Consider the following 16677-nt stretch of genomic DNA (forward strand, 5'->3'; position numbering starts at 1 on the left):
TTCTGCTCATTTTCACAGAGGAGCGCCTGAGCTCCGACTACATTCTGCGCAAAGACCCAGCCCAGGAACCTAAGTGTCCACCGACCGAAAATACGTTCTAAGTCTACGCCGGAGCCACCCTCTTTCAAGACCTCCCCTTTAAAGGGAGCCACCGAATGACGCCGGGGGAGTTTGCGGAAGCGCCTACCGCGTTGGGCCCTTGGGCGGATCCCGTGATTGGAGCCGGCACCGCCCCCGGGCGCCGCTTCCCCCATTGTGTGAGCTGCAAGGCGGAGGCCCCGCCCTCGCCCCGCCCCCGGTTCCTCGGCCCCTCCCCTCTCCACTCCCCCGCCCCCCCCATCTTGGCTCATTTCCGGCCGCCGCCGCTACCGCTATCCTGTAAGGAGGATTCGGCAGAGGCAAGAAACAACAGCCGCCATCTTGTTTGTGTGCTAGCCTGTGGGGGGGTGGGGGGGAGGAGAGAGCGAGAGGGACCGGGCGAGAGTGGGGCAAGCGGGACGCCCGGCTGAGTGCGAACTGCGCGAGCAGGGAGTGCGGGGGGTACCTGGCCGGAGAGCAGCGGCCGCGACCGAGACAGTGGTTGGGGGCCCGGGGCGCAAAGGCTGAGGCGACCCCTAGCCCCCTCCTGCCCGCACACACCCCCACTGCAGCCCGGGCCGGCGTCGACGCCTAAGGGGGGACCATTACATAACCCCGCGCTCCGCGGCGCCTTCGCCCGCCGTCCAGGGCGGCCCCCGAGCCGAGCCCCCGGGGGGGGCGGGAGCTCCCAGCACCTGGCTGCCGGGCGTGAGGGCCAGAGAGGCGGCCGTACTTATTTCTCCTCCACGGGCTTGCGAGTGGAGGCGGAGAGCGCGGCGCGCGGAGAGGCCGCGTCGGTGGGCTTGGCGTCGGCGCGGGCTTGCGGGCGGGCGGCCCTGCTCGGCCCGGCCCCCCTGGCCCTTCGGGCCGGCGAGCTCCACGCTCGGCTTCGTCGCCGCGCCTCCGCTGTCCGCTGCGCGATGTGAGGTGGCTCCGGCGCCAGTCTGGCTCTCGGCTCGGGTGAGCTCAGTGCGGCCATTAGGGGCCGGTGCGGCAGCAGCGGCGCAGAGCGCAGCGGCAGGAGGAGGAGGAGGGCTCGCAGGGTGGGGGCGCAAGCCCGGGAGGGGGCACCGGGAGGAGGTGAGTGTCTCTGGTCGCCTCCTCCTCTCCCCCTTTTTTCGCCCCCGCCTCCTTGTGGCGATGAGAAGGAGGAGGACAGCGCCGAGGAGGAAGAGGCTGATGGCGGCGGCGGAGCTCCGAGAGACCTCGGCTGGGCAGGGACTCGCTGTGGCGGGCTGGGGACTGCGTCTGTAGAGCTGTGAGTTCCCGAGAATTCGCTGCAGCGGACGTGCTCGTGGGATCAGTGTTGCTGTACCCTCCTCCCGGCCTGGTTTAGGCCCGGCCCCTCGCACTTGCCCCTACCATTTCTGTTGAGTCCGCATCCCTCTCCGGCCACCGCAACCAGGCGAAGAGAAAAAGGAACTTCCCCCACCCCTCTTGGGTGGCGGCGGAGCTCCGGAGCCCACCCTTAGGAGCGGGGCGGGGACCCCGTTTCGAAGAAGAGATTTCCTCAGGATTCTCGTTTTTTTTCCTCGGTTGTATCTCCGAAAGAATTAAAAATGGCCGAGAATGTGGTGGAACCCGGGCCGCCTTCAGCCAAGCGGCCTAAACTCTCATCTCCGGCCCTCTCGGCGTCCGCCAGCGATGGCACAGGTTAGTCTCGGGACTCCCGGCCTTCCATAGTTCCCTTCGTCTTTTCTGCTGGTTGCACCTTCATTCTAGGGTATTTCTGTGTATCTCTTCCTATTTCTCCGGCCGGTGTTTAATTTTAAAGGATTTTGAATGGACTGGTTGAAGACGTCCAGCAGCCCAACCATTTTCTTTGCCTTCTGATACATTCATTGCAACACTATGTCATGTCAGATGGTTGTGTGTTCTGGAATTAAGAGCTTGGAAGTGGGAGCTGCATGGACCTTTATTGTCGGCTCCATGCAATTTAATTTGGGAAATGCCGGTACAGTCGTGTGTAAGGGCTTTTATGCACTTTTACTATTTTTTGTTACTGGCGAATGAGGTTTTCAAATCTTTCTCCCCTGTTGCACTTAATTCTTTTCCCTCTGCTTTTCCACCTTTAAAGGTTTTTACTCCTGTGAAGCAGATTTTCTGTTAAGGAATGGGGGTGGAAGACAAATCTTGGTGTGTGCAGTACAAGGTTTTAAGTGTAACGTAAAGTTCAACAAAATACTGCTTTTAAGTCCCCTCTCCATCCTTGGCTCAAGAATCAGTATGGACCGCAGTTTATTTTATATCTATTTGGTGTGAAACCAAAATGTCTCAAACTGGGTATTCGATCAGGTGAGGAGACCTGAGGCATTTCCCTTGCAGTTTGTCGTCACCCTTCTTATTTAGAAGGGAAAGAGAAAAGATGAAGCCTTTCTGGAATTAGGTACTTAGAAATGGAGATAAGAAGTTGAAAGAGTCCCAGTCATGAACTTCCAACTAAAGTGACTGTACAAGTTTGAAAATGTACAGTAGGTTTTGTGCTTGTATGCTTATTTTGATTTACTTTTTGGACCTTTGCAATTTCAATTTGCAAGATCAAGGAATTCTTTTCTTCAGTCAGCCCCTTTGTTAGGAGACCTGCAGGGAGACTTTCCACCGTCTGTTCTTTTTTCTACTTACTGTTAGTTTAGTGTTATTATTCTGATGATCACCGACCTGGTCCTCTTGCTGTCTGACTTGTTTGAGAGGCCAGGATGATGAAGAATAATGGCTGGTCATCTGACAGTCCACAAGATGTTCCCCCTTACTACAAGCATCTCTTGAACTCAGAGAACAGGCTCAACATCTTGGATCTGCCCGCGGAGTGTGTAATGGAGTTAAATGTATCTTGCGAGTTGTAGAGAACGTGTGGGCCATGTTTCTCAGTAGGATTTATGACGAAGGCATGAAAATAAGATAGAACTAGTGCTTTACTCTGCTTTTTTAGCAGCTGTAATGTGAACCATGAGTTTTGCTAGCTGCAACAGTTGGGAAGGAGGATGAGTCTGGCAATGTTCTAAGGCTCTAACTTTAGTTATATGTGAGCATTTCAGCTGTAAAGTTTCTGAGGTCTTAAAGAAATTTTTTAAAAGTATGTCTTTAAAATTCATAGGCATAGACATTAATTTTAGACACATTCGCTTTGCATTTTTGTTTCATTCCCTACCCTCATAATAAATGTACTTCTGTAATATGTTCACAAGTTGCCGAATTTGACATAACCAGTAACATGAAATATTGTATGGAAAACTTTTTAAAATGAAAATTTTTGATGTTCTGATTTGAGTGATTCAATCTTAAAGTCTGTTCATACCTTTCTGTTCAGGTGGACTATTGCATTCTTGGTCTGATTTATGTATTTTGCTAAATTGTATAGCTTTTGGCTAACTCATGGTTTAAAAAAAAGCAAAACTTGCTTTGCATATCTTTGAATGCAATTACTGGAGTCTTTTTTGAGGGGGCGAAGGTGGGGGCTGGGAGCTGGGGTTTTCTTTGTGTAGTCCTGGATGTCCTGGAACTCAGATCACCAGCCTCTACCTCACAAGTGCTGGGATTAAAGGCAGGTGCCACCACTGACCTGCACCAATTACTAGAGATTTAAAGGTGAAAAAATTCGATACTGAGATTGATTTATTCTTAGTATTAAGGGTTATATTAATATGAGTAACTTTTCTTCTCTTAACATTGTAGTGAGGGTTAATTTTTTGCTCTTTTTTAAGTTTATATTCCATTCAACTTTTTTTGGTTGTTATTTTGTTTTGTTTTCAAGACAGGGTTTTTGTAGCTCTGACTGGCCTTGAACTTGCCAAGTTGATCAGACTGGCCTCAAACTCACAGAGAGCCTCCTGCCTCTGCCTCATTTGTTGGGGATTAAAGTCCTGTGTCTCGGGACTGGCTTGTTTGCTTTTTTTTTTTTTTTTTTTAATTTGATTCAGGGTATCACTACATAGCCCTGGCTGTCCTACAAACTAGAGAGAGATGATTGCTTCTGCCTCCCCCCTGACCCCCCTGGTGGAGATAAAGGTGTGTGCCACCAAGCCTAACAGGTATATTAGCCTAGTTTCCTTTTGTTTTGCCAAGGCTGGGGGAATGAATTTACCATGATGGTGCCATTACATTTTGGTAGTTCTTGGATCCAGAAACAAGTGATAGTAACCGTTTTTAGGCAACTTGTAAGGAAGCATTTTACATTTAAAGCTTGCAATGTCTTTATTTTGATTATCCTCTCCCCCCCCTCCCCTCCCCCGGGGTTGTAGTCTTGGTTGTCTTGGAACTCAACTCGGGCTCATAATAAAAGCTCTATCTGCTTCTGCCTGGTATCATTGATCACCATGGCCTGGCTTGCATTTTGATTTTTAAGATATCCGTTGGGTATTTTATAAACATGAATGTTGGTTGTTGTGCCTGATTTTAATTTTATCTAGAGCTGGCCAAAATTCTAAAAAAATTTTTTTTAAATGTGCATTGGTGTTGTGTGTGTGTGTGTGTGTGTGTGTGTGTGTGTGTGTGTGTGTGTGTGTGTGTTTATATGTCTTTGTGACAGTGTTGCATCTCCTATAACTTGTTGCAGGCAGGGGTGAGCTCCCATGTGGGTGCTGGGAATTGAACCCCTGTCCTCTGGAAGAGCAGCCAGTGTCAAACCACTCTCCAGCCAGACTCTACAAACTTTTTTTTTTTTTTTGGTTCTTTTTTTCGGACTGGGGACCCGAACCCAGGGCCTTGCGCTTCTAGGGTAGCTCTCTACCACTGGAGCTAAAGCCCCAGCCCCTACAAACTTTTAAAAAAGTAAATTAGGCTTATAAAAGTACAGTTTGTATACCTACCAAATATTTGAGTGTATTTTCTTCTTAAGAAAGCAACTAAGTCTGTGCGTTGGTGAGCTCTGAAGTATCACAAAGCAGATAAGTATTTCCCCAACTTGCACACAGGGCCACCTCACCACCCCACCCCACCACCCTTTTTTCTTATTTTCTTTTTGGGGTTTTTAAGACAAAGTTTTTCTGTGTAACAGCCATGCTGGCTGTCCTGGAACTCCGTATATAAACCAAGCTGGCCTTGTGCTCATAGAGATCTGTCCTCTTCTGCTTCCCAAGTGCTTGGGATTAAAGGTGTGAGCCCCCAAATCCTGCCAGCTTTTGAATTTAGGTGATATTGCAGAATTAAGAAGTCCCCAAATACTTTACGAAATTGCCAGGTTGAGCCCAATGCCTTGTTTATAGGCTCACATTTTGTGTTGAAATGGGAAAGAATAAAAGCCTGCCTTCCTTCTTTCCTTTCTGTCTTTGTTTTTGTACTTCAGTGTTTGCATTTTAACCTTTTTTATTTCGTTCTTTTTTTTTTCCTTTTCTGTTTTTTGGTATAGAGTCTCATTATGTAGTTCTAGCAGTCCTGGGACTCTCTATGAAGACCATGCTCAAAGATCTATTTGTTTCTGCCTCTAAGTGTCCTGCTTGAAACTTAACTTTCTTCTATTCTTTCTCCCCTAGAAGACCATAAAAGCTATTTGTAAACTTTTTTTATATGTAAAATTGTTCACAGAAGTTAATAGGTAAGTTTTTGAATACTTGTTGAACTGATTATTTCTGCTGATCTTAAGTGATGGCAGTGATGAGTGTGACCTTTTTCCTTCATTGCTCAGTGAACATTTTGTTGCTGCTTGGAAATCACTTAAAGAACACTTAAGAACAGGCTTTGTAAGATGGGTAACAGTTTTAGGTAAAGATTTCCTTTTGTAGCCTACTGTGTGGATAACTGAGTTGGCTTGGATTTATGTACCAAACCAATCTCTACCCAATGTCAAAGGCACTAAGGACATAGTGTGTGAAGTCTACATTGAATTTTGACCACTAAGTTAATGTATGCCTAGAGAAATGGTAGAGATAATTATTTTCTATAGCAATTTTCTGCCTCTTCCTCCCCAGTAAGGGATTACAGGGACAAGCCACACATTTTTTTAAAAAAAGTTTTATTTTTCTCAAGATAATGCTATATAAAGTAAATGACTTCTTATCCTACCTAGAATACATCTATGGAGTTGTGTTTTGCTTTGTTTTTGCTCAGATCTGGCATTATGCTTTAATTTTTTTCTTTTGTTTTTTGTTTGTTTTGTTTTTGGTTGCAAAATGTGTATATTAGAGTTGCTTTAAAATCAGATAGGGTGAACAACCAGCCCCACAGTTTGGTGAAGTATGGCTGTACTGACCGGTGAGGTAGAGCAGAACACTTTGCCTCTACCTTAAATGTCTCAAGGCCTTGTAAATTGAGTGATAGGACCTCAAGCTGATGTCTGGTGACAGTGACTCTTGGAGTGTGGGTGACTTTCCCCACCAGGACCTTGTGTTCAGTGAACTGATGACAGAGAGGGAGAAGAGGGCTAATGTCCTGTGGCATTTAGTTTTCTACCTCTTCTTGTCTATTCAACCCAAAGAAAATAATTTGAAACACTTGAAGATGAATGCATAGTGGTGTTCGTAAACATACTAAATATTGCCTGATAAGTGGGAGCATAAAGTAATTCTTTGTGGTAAATTTACAAAAAAATTCAGATGTCATTTTGCCAGTTTATAATGTCCAACAATTAATTAATGAGAAATAGGAAATAATCATTTTGTGGTTTTCATTCATTTCCCTTTTTTTCTTTTTTACTTTCAAGATGGGGTCTTGCTGTGTTGCCCAGGTGGTCTGAAAACTCTAGGGTTCAACCAGCCTTCCAGTTGAGCATCCTTAGTAGCTAGGACTACAGGCATATGCTGCTTTACACCTGCTTGAAGCTATTGTGAGTGTGAGGAACTTTAGTGAAACAATTTATACCAAAGATTAAGACAAACCATACATTTAATTTTGTGCTTGTTTTGGCTGCACATACACTAAGATTGGAATAGTACATAGATTAGCATGGCCCCTGCTTAAGGATTGACACAAAAATGAGTTGGACATGATCATTTGTACGCACCTATTATTCCAGCAGTCAGGAGGCTATGGCAAGAAGGATTGAGTGCGGGAGGTCAGTCTTGGCAGTAATGTAGCAAGGCCCTGCCTTCCTCAAAACAAATATGAAATCAAAACACAATGATTGGGGGGTGTGTGACTTTTTTCATATGATAGCTAGTAGTTTGTTTCTGAAAAAAAAATTTTTTTTAGATTTTTTTTTTTTAAGATTTATTTATTTATTATATGTGAATACACTGTAGCTGTCTTCAGACACACCAAAAGAGGACATCAGATCTCATTACAGATGGTTGTGAGCCACCATGTGGTTGCTGGGATTTGAACTCAGGACCTCTGGAAGAGCAGTCAGTGCTCTTAACTGCTGAGCCATCTCTCCAGCCCCCTTTCTGAAATTTTGATACATATTTTTCAGTTGCTCATTTCTTGAAAAGTATTAAGTGGGGTTTTTTGTTGTTGTTGTTGTTTTTTAAGATTTATTTATTTCATGTATGTGGGTACACTGTTGTTGTCTTCAGACAAGCCAGAAGAAGGTATCGGATTCATATTAAAGATGGTTGTGAGCCACCATGTGGTTGCTGGGAATTGAATTCAGGACCTCTGGAAGAGCAGTCTAGAAGTTTTCTTAACCACTGAGCCATCTCTCCAGCCCTAAAATGGGGTTGTTAAGACGACTGAGTGGGTAAAAGTACTTGCTTGTGCAGTTCTGTAGATTTGAGTTAAATCTGTAGAACTTATGTAAAAGTTAAAAAGGAGAGCTAATTCTACAGATTTGTCCTCTGACCACCACATGCTTGGCTGTGCTGAACATGCACATACAGATACAATGTGGAGGAGCTAAGAGATAAATACTGATTAGTTAAGCCTCTTAGCAATTTGGTATGGTATTCCCCCCTTTTTAACTTTTTTTTTTTTTTTTTTTTTTTTTGGTTCTTTTTTTGAGCTGGGGACCGAACCAGGGTCTTAACCTTCCTGAGCAAGCGCTCTACCACTGTTAAATCCCCGCCTTTTAGATTTATTTTGTATATGAATATTTTGCTTGCATGTGCATGTCATGGATGTGCCTGGTGCCCTCAGATCAGAAGAGGGTGTGGATCTCCAAGACTGGAGCTGTCATGTATGTGCTTCGAACTGAACCCAGAATTTCTGTAAGAGCAGTAAGTGCTCTTAACCATTGTGCCATTTCTCCAGCTCCACATATAAAATTTGTTTTTAGAGAACATATTCTTTTTAAATGCCTCGAAGAACAATCCACTGTTTTGTTGAAAAGATAATTTTGAGACTAGCATGATCTGTCTACATAGCAGGTTCTAGGTCACCCAAAGATACATAGTGAGAACCAGTCTTTAAAAAAAAAAAAAAAGAAACAAAAACCTACTGAACAACAAAGATGAGTGGTGAAAGAGTGGGCATTGGAGTCAGTCAGAAGTCTGAGAACACTATGCCTTAGTTAACTGAGCTGTGGGCCAATAAACCAACCCTGGGTTCTCCTTTCCTGCCTGTCATACCCACCATTATAGGGTTGCAGTATGGAATGAGGAGAATGTTCTATACGATGCTCAGGAAACTTCACTCCTAAAACCCTAGGAGGATGAGACAAATTATTTCTAGTTAGAGTCTGGCCTGGACTACAAAGTGATACTGCTACATAAATGACCCTGGGACAAAAGAAAATAAAACTCAGGACAGCACTTGATGTTGTGCAGTGTGTACACACATGAAGTGTTAATTACCACCAACTCCACAGGCCTTAGTGGTAGACTTTTATTTTAATGGATATACAGATAAAATGGGTAAAGACAAAGGGAAGGACTTTGAAAGGTAAGGAGTGTAGAGAGGTAGTGATCAAGTAAGTAAGTCTTGTAGGAGACTTTTATATCACCCACCTAAAGATTTAAGCCTTCTAGCACTATAAGAATATGGGAGCCGAGGCAAACCTAAGAATGAAAGCACTCTTAATCGTGGTGTACCTATAATCCTGGCATTTGGGAGTTGGAAGCAAGAGACTGAAAGGTTTTTAGGTGGAACTGAATTAGAGTGAGGGTTTGTTCTAAGAAAATCAACCAAAACAATGTATGTTCTTGCTACCACAAAGTGTTTTGTATCTAAATAGTTAAAAATTAGTTGGTATTTATTAATAATACGAGAAATGGGGAATCAAATTGTTCTTATTGGCAACATTCAATATAGGATTTTTTTTCCAAAAATTTTGGTGATTGAGTAATTTTTTTTCAGTTTTTCAATTTTCATTTGCTAGTCTAAATGAGCTTTATTATAGTTTTGCTTTTGCTTATTTTTATTTATGTGTGAGTGTTTGCCTTCATGCACGTTTGTACACTGTATGTGTCTGGCGCTCATGGAGACCAGAAGAGGGTATTGGATCCTTTGGAACTGGAGTTAGAGACAGTTATGAGGCACCATGTGGGTGCTGGGAATTGAACCTTAGCAGTAGCAACAGGTACTGACTGCTGAGCTGTCTCTTCATTCACTATTGTTGTTTTGAGACAAAGTCTCATGTACTATAAGGTGACCTGGAGCTCACCATAACAGCTAACAGCACAGTAGCACAGATACCTTTGACATTTTTTGAGATGCTTCTGCTTGCCCTGGTGTCCTGAGGTAAAATCACTATGCTGTACAAGAGATACTTTTTTTTTCTTTTTTTTTTTTGAGACAGGGTTTCTTTTTGTGTATGTAACCTGTGCCTTGCTGCCCTAAAACTCACTCTATAGACTAGGCTGGCCTAAAACTTAGAGATCTGTTTACTTCTGCTTCCTGAGGCATGGTCTACCACTGCCCAGCCAAAAGATCATTTCCTATAAAGAGGAAGACAATGTAGGGCTTTTTAGTTTTCTTTTATCACACCAAGACATAAATAAGTTCATATATACATATATGAATGACAGAGTCTTACACTATAACTCAGGCTAACTTCAAACTATGACAACCCTACCTGCTTCCTATGTGTCAGGATCACAGGTCTGAGCCATCAACACCTAGCTTAAGGATGATTAAGAACTACATTTAAGGGATTGGGGATTTAGCTCAGTGGTAGAGCGCTTGCCTAGGAAGCGCAAGGCCCTGGGTTCGGTCCCCAGCTCCGAAAAAAAGAACAAAAAGAAAAAGAAAAAAGAAAAAGAAAAAAGAACTACATTTAAATGTAGAGCCAGAAACCTTGATCACAGTGTAAAACTTCTATTATTGTGTGTGTACATGTGTGTTTGTATGTTGGTATGTGTGTGTGGAACAGTGGGTGATTTTTGGCTGTCTTCTGTAATCACACTTCACCTTATTTTTTGAGATGGGGCCCACTGAATTTGAAGCTTATTGTTTAGGCTAGATAGGCTGGACAGCAAGGCTCAGGGATCCTCCTCTCTCGACTTCCCCAAGATTGGGAAAACATGTCACTACTTGGCTTTTACATGGTCCTAGGGGCTCAAACTCAGGTCTTTATGCTTGAATAGTAAAGCACTATACTAGCAGAAGCCATCTCTCTAAACCTACTGATAAATGCACTTCCTTCTTTGTGCCTTAGCTTCCTTGAGCGCTGGGATTACAGTGATGTGCCACCATATCTACATATTTAGTTTTGGTTTTTCAAAGCACTGATTACTGCCTCTTTGAGTGAATTTCATGGCCTCCTGTTAGCTTGCACATTTTAGCCCTTTACATGGATGCAGAGTTATACTTATGATATTAAAATGAGGTAAGATTTGGGATGAGGCAGTAAGAGTAGAGAGAAGTAAAGGATTCTGGTTTTAGTAAGGATGGACTTTATCACAGAAGATAGAAAAAAGTAGTAAGGTTTGAAAGTTAGATGGCTAAGATATAACTTGATATTGATTTCGGTATAAGTAGCCAGGTGGAGAAATCTACAATTATTTCCAAGTTTCAAGTTAGGGAAGATGGGTGGGTATACTGAGAGATTATAGGAAGAAAAGTGTGTGTGGGGTATACGTATGTGTTGTATAAACAAATGAAGGAATGGATGGATATACTGGGGGAGGAGTTAAAACTTGGACATTTTGAAGTTTCTTCTGAATTGAAAAAGGCACTGTTCTTTTCCTTTGATGTCTGTTCCTTTGTAGCTAGCAGTTGCTGAATATTTACCAAAGATTAGGCATCTGGAATATAAAGATGAACCAAGGTAGTTTCTGCTCTTAAGTATAGGAGCTGCTAAGGTGATGTACACAGACACACAGTTTCCTTAGTGCACTGGTAATCTTTAGAAGTACCCTATAGGCGCTAGGTGGTGGTGGCGGCGGCACTGGGGAGGCAGAAACAGGTGGATTTCTGTGAATTCTTGTATATAGATTGAGTTCCAGAACAGCCAGGCTTACACAATCCTGTAGGCCTGGTTGAACACTGCCTCCCCCCAACCCCCAAAAGGTAGCTGATAGAGATATTTCAGATTCAGACATAGGTCTTAGATATTGCTGAAAAAAAAATCATATAATAAAATGTGCATTTAACAAAAGTCATTAGGGCTGAAAGCTTTTGTTAGACATGGGGAAGGGTGTTTCACAAGAACACATGATGTAGTTAGAACATATACTGTATGTTGGATGTTTTCTTGGAGATGGAAGTGGATAAGACAAACATGGTAAGGAATTTGCCATTGTGTTTTCACAACAAAAACTGCAGGAGTAAGAAAATGGTTGGTGAGAGACTGTTCTGATGGTGGTGTATATGGAGCAAGTGCAGGGAGAGAAGCTGGTGGCAGAATAGCTGTTCTAAGATCCCTTTGTAGCCAAGCTGACTAAAACTCAAGATCTCCCTGCGTGCTCGTAGGTTAGAGGTGTGTGCCACCGCGTCCCGGCCTGGCCAGAGGCTTTTTATTTATTTCTATTGAGTGTACATTTGGTGTGGGCCAGAGAACTTTGTTTATTTTTATTGAGTGTATATTTGGTGTGTGGGTCGGAGAACCTTGTGGAGTGTTTCAGTTACTTTTATATGTATTCTAGAATTTGAATTCAGGTGGTCAGACTTTGAGGGCAAGTTTCTTTTCCTACTGAGCCATCTATCTGTCTTTCTGGCAACTCGAGGGGATTTTAAAAATAAATGATAGGTACTTTCTCTGTTTATACTCTTCCTGGAGGCGCTCCTTTCCAACAAACTATGAAGTTTATTGAAAGTCAAGTTTGGATTTGATGTGAATATATCATTCACTTGATTTAAAAATAATTTTTTTATGTAGCTGTGTGCATCTGTGTGTGCCTGTGTGTGTGCTTGCAGACACCAATAGAATATGTCAGATCTCCTGGAGCTGGACTTACAGGCGGTTATGAACTGCCAGCTTTGGTGCTGGGAACTGAGCTCAGGTCTGTTACAAGAGCAGCAGTTGCTTTTAACCACTGAGCCTGTTTCTAGCCCATTCAGCTGATTTTTGTTTACTTTTTACATGTGAGTGTTTGCCTGAATATATGTGTGTGTGTACCATGGGCATGCATATAGGTTCTTTGAGTAGAACTGGGTCTTCTGCAAAAGCAGCAAGTGCTTTCATCCTGATCTGTCACTCTAGTCCCTGAGTTCTTTTTTTTTTTTTTTTGTGAGCTGAGAACCAAACCCAGGGCCTTGCGCTTGTTAGACAAGCACTCTACCACTGAGCTAAATCCCCAACCCAGTCCCCTGAGTTCTTACTCATATACTCTTTCTTTCTTTCTTCCTTTCTTTCTTTCTTTTTTTTTTTTTTTTTGGGTTTTTACTATGTAACCTGGCTGATCTGGAACTCCTGTGTAGACCAGGCTACTCTCAAATTGGAAGAGATCGGCCTACTTGCTATTTCACTTATTTTTCTTTTGTGCGTATGGGCATTTTACTCCTATGCATGTCTGTATACCATGAGCATGCAGTGCCAGAAGAGGATATTGGATCCTCTGGAACTTTAGTTACAGATGATTTTGAGCCACCATGTTGGTGCCCTAAAAATGAATTAGTTTCTCTGTAAGAACAGCCATTGCTTTTAACTTCTGAACCATCTCTCCCACCCCTGTAATTTATTAGTTTTTTTGAGAGAGAGTCTCTGTCCTACCTGGCCTTGAACTTACAGAGATCCATCTGCCTCTGCCTCCTAAGAGCTCAGATTAAAGGCCTGTGTCAAGCACATACATGTAAGTAGGAGACTTAACTTGTAACTCGAGTTCTGCAAGAGCAGTATGTATTCTCAGCTGCTCAACTGTCTAGCACGCTCCTGAAGACAAGTTTTGTTTGGGACTAGGGAGGGAATCCACACATCATGTGTTTTTAAACAAGTCCTCTAACAACTGAGCTGTATTTCTGGCCCTTGGTTTTTACATGGTTTTTCTCCCCCATGTTATTTGTCACCTGCCTTTACTAGCTGAGCCATCTTTGTTGACTGCTCCTATTTTTATTACTATGATTATTTTGTGATTTTTCTCCATGATTTGTGACATGTATAAATTTTAAGTAGTTGAAGGTTATTTTAGTCCCTTCACTGTGTTCAATATGCTGATAATAAATATTCCTTGGCTATTTCAGTGAAAAGTAAAAAAAAAAAAATTATGTAATATCAAGGATGTAATGAAAAAAGTGCTAATATATTAAGCAATTTTGAATGGTAGCTTTAGATCACTTTCATTCAAAATCTGTGTTCCAAATTATCCATGGGTTTTTAAATTATTTTGTTTGTTTTCATTATTTGTATATCTTTGTTTGGTTTTGTACACACGAATGTGCTGCTTTTGGAGGCTAGCAGAGGATGTCAAGTCTACTGAACTGGAGTTACAAATGGTTCTGAGCCTCGTGAATTGGGTGGCTTGCGTCCTCTGCAGTAACTGCGTACACTGTTCTCTTGAGCAGTCTCTCCAGCTCCTGCATGGCTTATTATATGTTAATGCCATTTTTATTAAATTTTTTTAAGAAAGTTAAAACAAAAAACAAAACAAAACAAAAAAACACCTAGACTCCGAGGGCTAAGGGTATGTAGCTCTATTAGCCTGCTTGCCTAGTGTACACAGGAAGCCCTAGGTTAAATCTCTAGCACCATATAAAATGAGAAGTGGTGGTAACACAACTGTAATCTCAGTACTTTTGAGATGAGGCAGGGGAAACAGAAGCTCAATATTATCCTCATAGAGAATTCCAGGCAAGACTTGGATATGTGAAACCCTGCCTAGATGAAACATGACAAATTGTACCCCAGAAAGAAATAAAGGCACACTTAGAGAAAGAGTTATAAATATTGAGTCAAGTGGGTCATGAAAGTGGTTGCATTTGAAGTGGAATAATTTTTTCATATGTATGTATGTGGTATACATACTAGCATCCATATGGATATACATGCAGATGTTTGTATGTGGAAATCTGGGGTTGATTTGGGGTGTCCTTGATCATACTCTGCTTTTTTATATTAAGGCAGGGTCTTTAAGAACACCTGACTGAGAACTGGATCTGATCTGTTTGGCAGCTTGGTTTTGGTATTCCCTGTCTCTGTGTCCTTTCCACTGGGATTACAGGTTCAGGCATCTAGTTTCCAGTTGTCAAGCTTGTACAGCAAGCATGTATACTTAACCATTTTTCTAGCCTGCGCTAGTTTTTGATTGTGTAGGTTCAAGTATATTTAATTATTAAATACCCATTAATATATTTTTAAAATTATTTATATTTTATGTGCATTGATGTTTGCATGTATTCCTCTATCAGGGCATCAGATCTTAGAGTCACAGATAGCTGTGGACCACCATGTGGGTGCTATGATTTGAACCTGGGTCCTCTGGAAGAGTAATCAGTGCTCTTATAACTCTCTAGCCCCTGTATTTTGTTTTAAGAGATTTTTAAAAAATTGTGTGTTAATGGTGTGGATATCCTTGAGAGTGTGGATACCTCAGGAGGCCACTTGTGAGCTACCTAGTTTGGGTACTGGTACCTGAATTCTAGCCCTCTACCAGAGGTCTACATACTTTTTAACTGCTAAATCATTTCTCTAGCCCATACTACTATTTTGAGATAGGATCTCATGTAGAACAGGCTGGCCTTGGGGGCTGGAGAGATGGCTCAGTGGTTAAGAGCACTGACTGCTCTTCCTGAGGTCCTGAGTTCAACTCCCAGCAACCACATGGTGGCTCACAACCATCTGTAATAAGATCTGATGCCCTCTTCTGGTGTGTCTGAAGGCAGCTACAGTGTACTCATATACAATAAAATAAAATCTTAAAAAAAAAAAAATTAAAAAAAAAAAAAAAAAAACAGGCTGGCCTTGAACCCACGATCTTCCTCCCTTTATCTTTCAGCCTTTATCTTTCAAGTTCTGGGATTATAGGTGTTCACTACTATGCCTAGTTTCTATTAATGCTTTTTCCATGTAGAAACTATTTGGAAACTTTAAAGGAAAGAAAACTGAAATACTTCAGTGTTAAAACAGGTCAATAATTTGTTGATATCTGCAAACTTTGTTTTTTTTGAGGCATTGTCTCATATAGTCTAGAATGATTGGAAACTTTAAAGGAAAGAAAACTGAAATACTTCAGTGTTAAAACAGGTCAATAATTTGTTGATATCTGCAAACTTTGTTTTTTTTGAGGCATTGTCTCATATAGTCTAGAATGACCTTGAACTCCTTATCTGGCCACTTCTGGAATTATAGGAGCTTGCTGTAACTATGGGCTAAAATAATACTGGCATGCCTGGGTGAGTGTGTGCGTGAAGTTTGTGTGTGTGTGTGTGTGTGTGTGTGTGTGTGTGTGTGTGTGTGTGTGTGTGTGTGTGTTTGAAGTTTTGCAGTTAGATGCAGATAAAAGTATCTGAAAATGTTAAGAACCATTAAGATATTCTCCCTTTGCCATACAGTAAAGCATTTGGCTGGTATAAAATGCTAAAAAAAGTGCCAGTATTAAGGAACCTAAATCTATAATATGTACTATAATTCTTGGCTGAGGTAGAGAGTGGCTGCTTGCAATTAATGGTACCCAGAGGCATTATTTGTAACACTTCCTGGCTAGATTTTGGTTAAAGCAAAGTGTTCCGTAGGATACAAGTCATATGTAAGCAAATTCACTTCACTAGTAAAGGCTATACTTGTGATATGAGAAATGATCAACCATGGTAGAATCACACTTAGTTGATTCTATTCTGCTGCATCCAGACTTGTGTATTACAGTACTTAGTTTTCATTTTTACTTTCCTGGAATTCCCGATTTAATTTCAAAAGTTGGAGGTTTTGTTTTGAGACAAGATTTCACTCTGTAGCCAAGTAATCCTGTTCTTTCCTCAGTCTCCTGAGTGCTAGGACTATAGGCACAAGCCATCATGATGAATTTAGATTAGCATTTAAAAAATTATTAAGGGGTTGGGGATTTAGCTCAGTGGTAGAGCGCTTGCCTAGCAAGTGCAAGGCCCTGGGTTCGGTCCCCAGCTCCGAAAAAAAGAAAAAAGAAAAAAAAATTATTAAAGGGCTGGAAAGAAGACTCAGTGGTTATAAACATCTCCTGCCTTTCCACGGGTCTAAGTTCAGTTTTCAGCACCCAATTTAGGCAGCTCATAACTACTTCTAACTTCGTCTTCAGGGAAGATGCTGATCTCTGATGCCATATACAAACACTAAGAAGTAACAATTAGAAAACAATTTTTTTTAAGATTTATTTATTTTATTTATATGCTATTACACTGTAGTTCTCTTCAGAAGAGAGCATCCCATTACAGATGGTTGTGAGCCAC

At 42.0% G+C, this 16677-nt stretch overlaps 1 protein-coding gene and 1 non-coding gene across 2 annotated transcripts in view; both read left to right on the top strand.

Moving 5' to 3' along the window:
• The first annotated feature begins 681 nt into the window (after window positions 1-681).
• Ep300 (E1A binding protein p300) overlaps window positions 682-16677 on the top strand; it is a 70688-nt gene continuing 54692 nt past the window's right edge. Inside the window, exon 1 of the mRNA XM_032918283.1 lies at window positions 682-1731. Within this exon, the coding sequence (XP_032774174.1) occupies window positions 1638-1731 (94 nt within the window). The 5' untranslated portion in view covers window positions 682-1637. The remainder of the gene's footprint in view (window positions 1732-16677) is intronic.
• On the top strand, window positions 6903-7007 carry LOC116890397. Its single transcript, XR_004386600.1, has one exon. It is a non-coding gene; the product is annotated as a U6 spliceosomal RNA (small nuclear RNA).

Source organism: Rattus rattus, chromosome 1 (assembly GCF_011064425.1).
Source record: "Rattus rattus isolate New Zealand chromosome 1, Rrattus_CSIRO_v1, whole genome shotgun sequence".
NCBI classification, from domain to species: domain Eukaryota; kingdom Metazoa; phylum Chordata; class Mammalia; order Rodentia; family Muridae; genus Rattus; species Rattus rattus.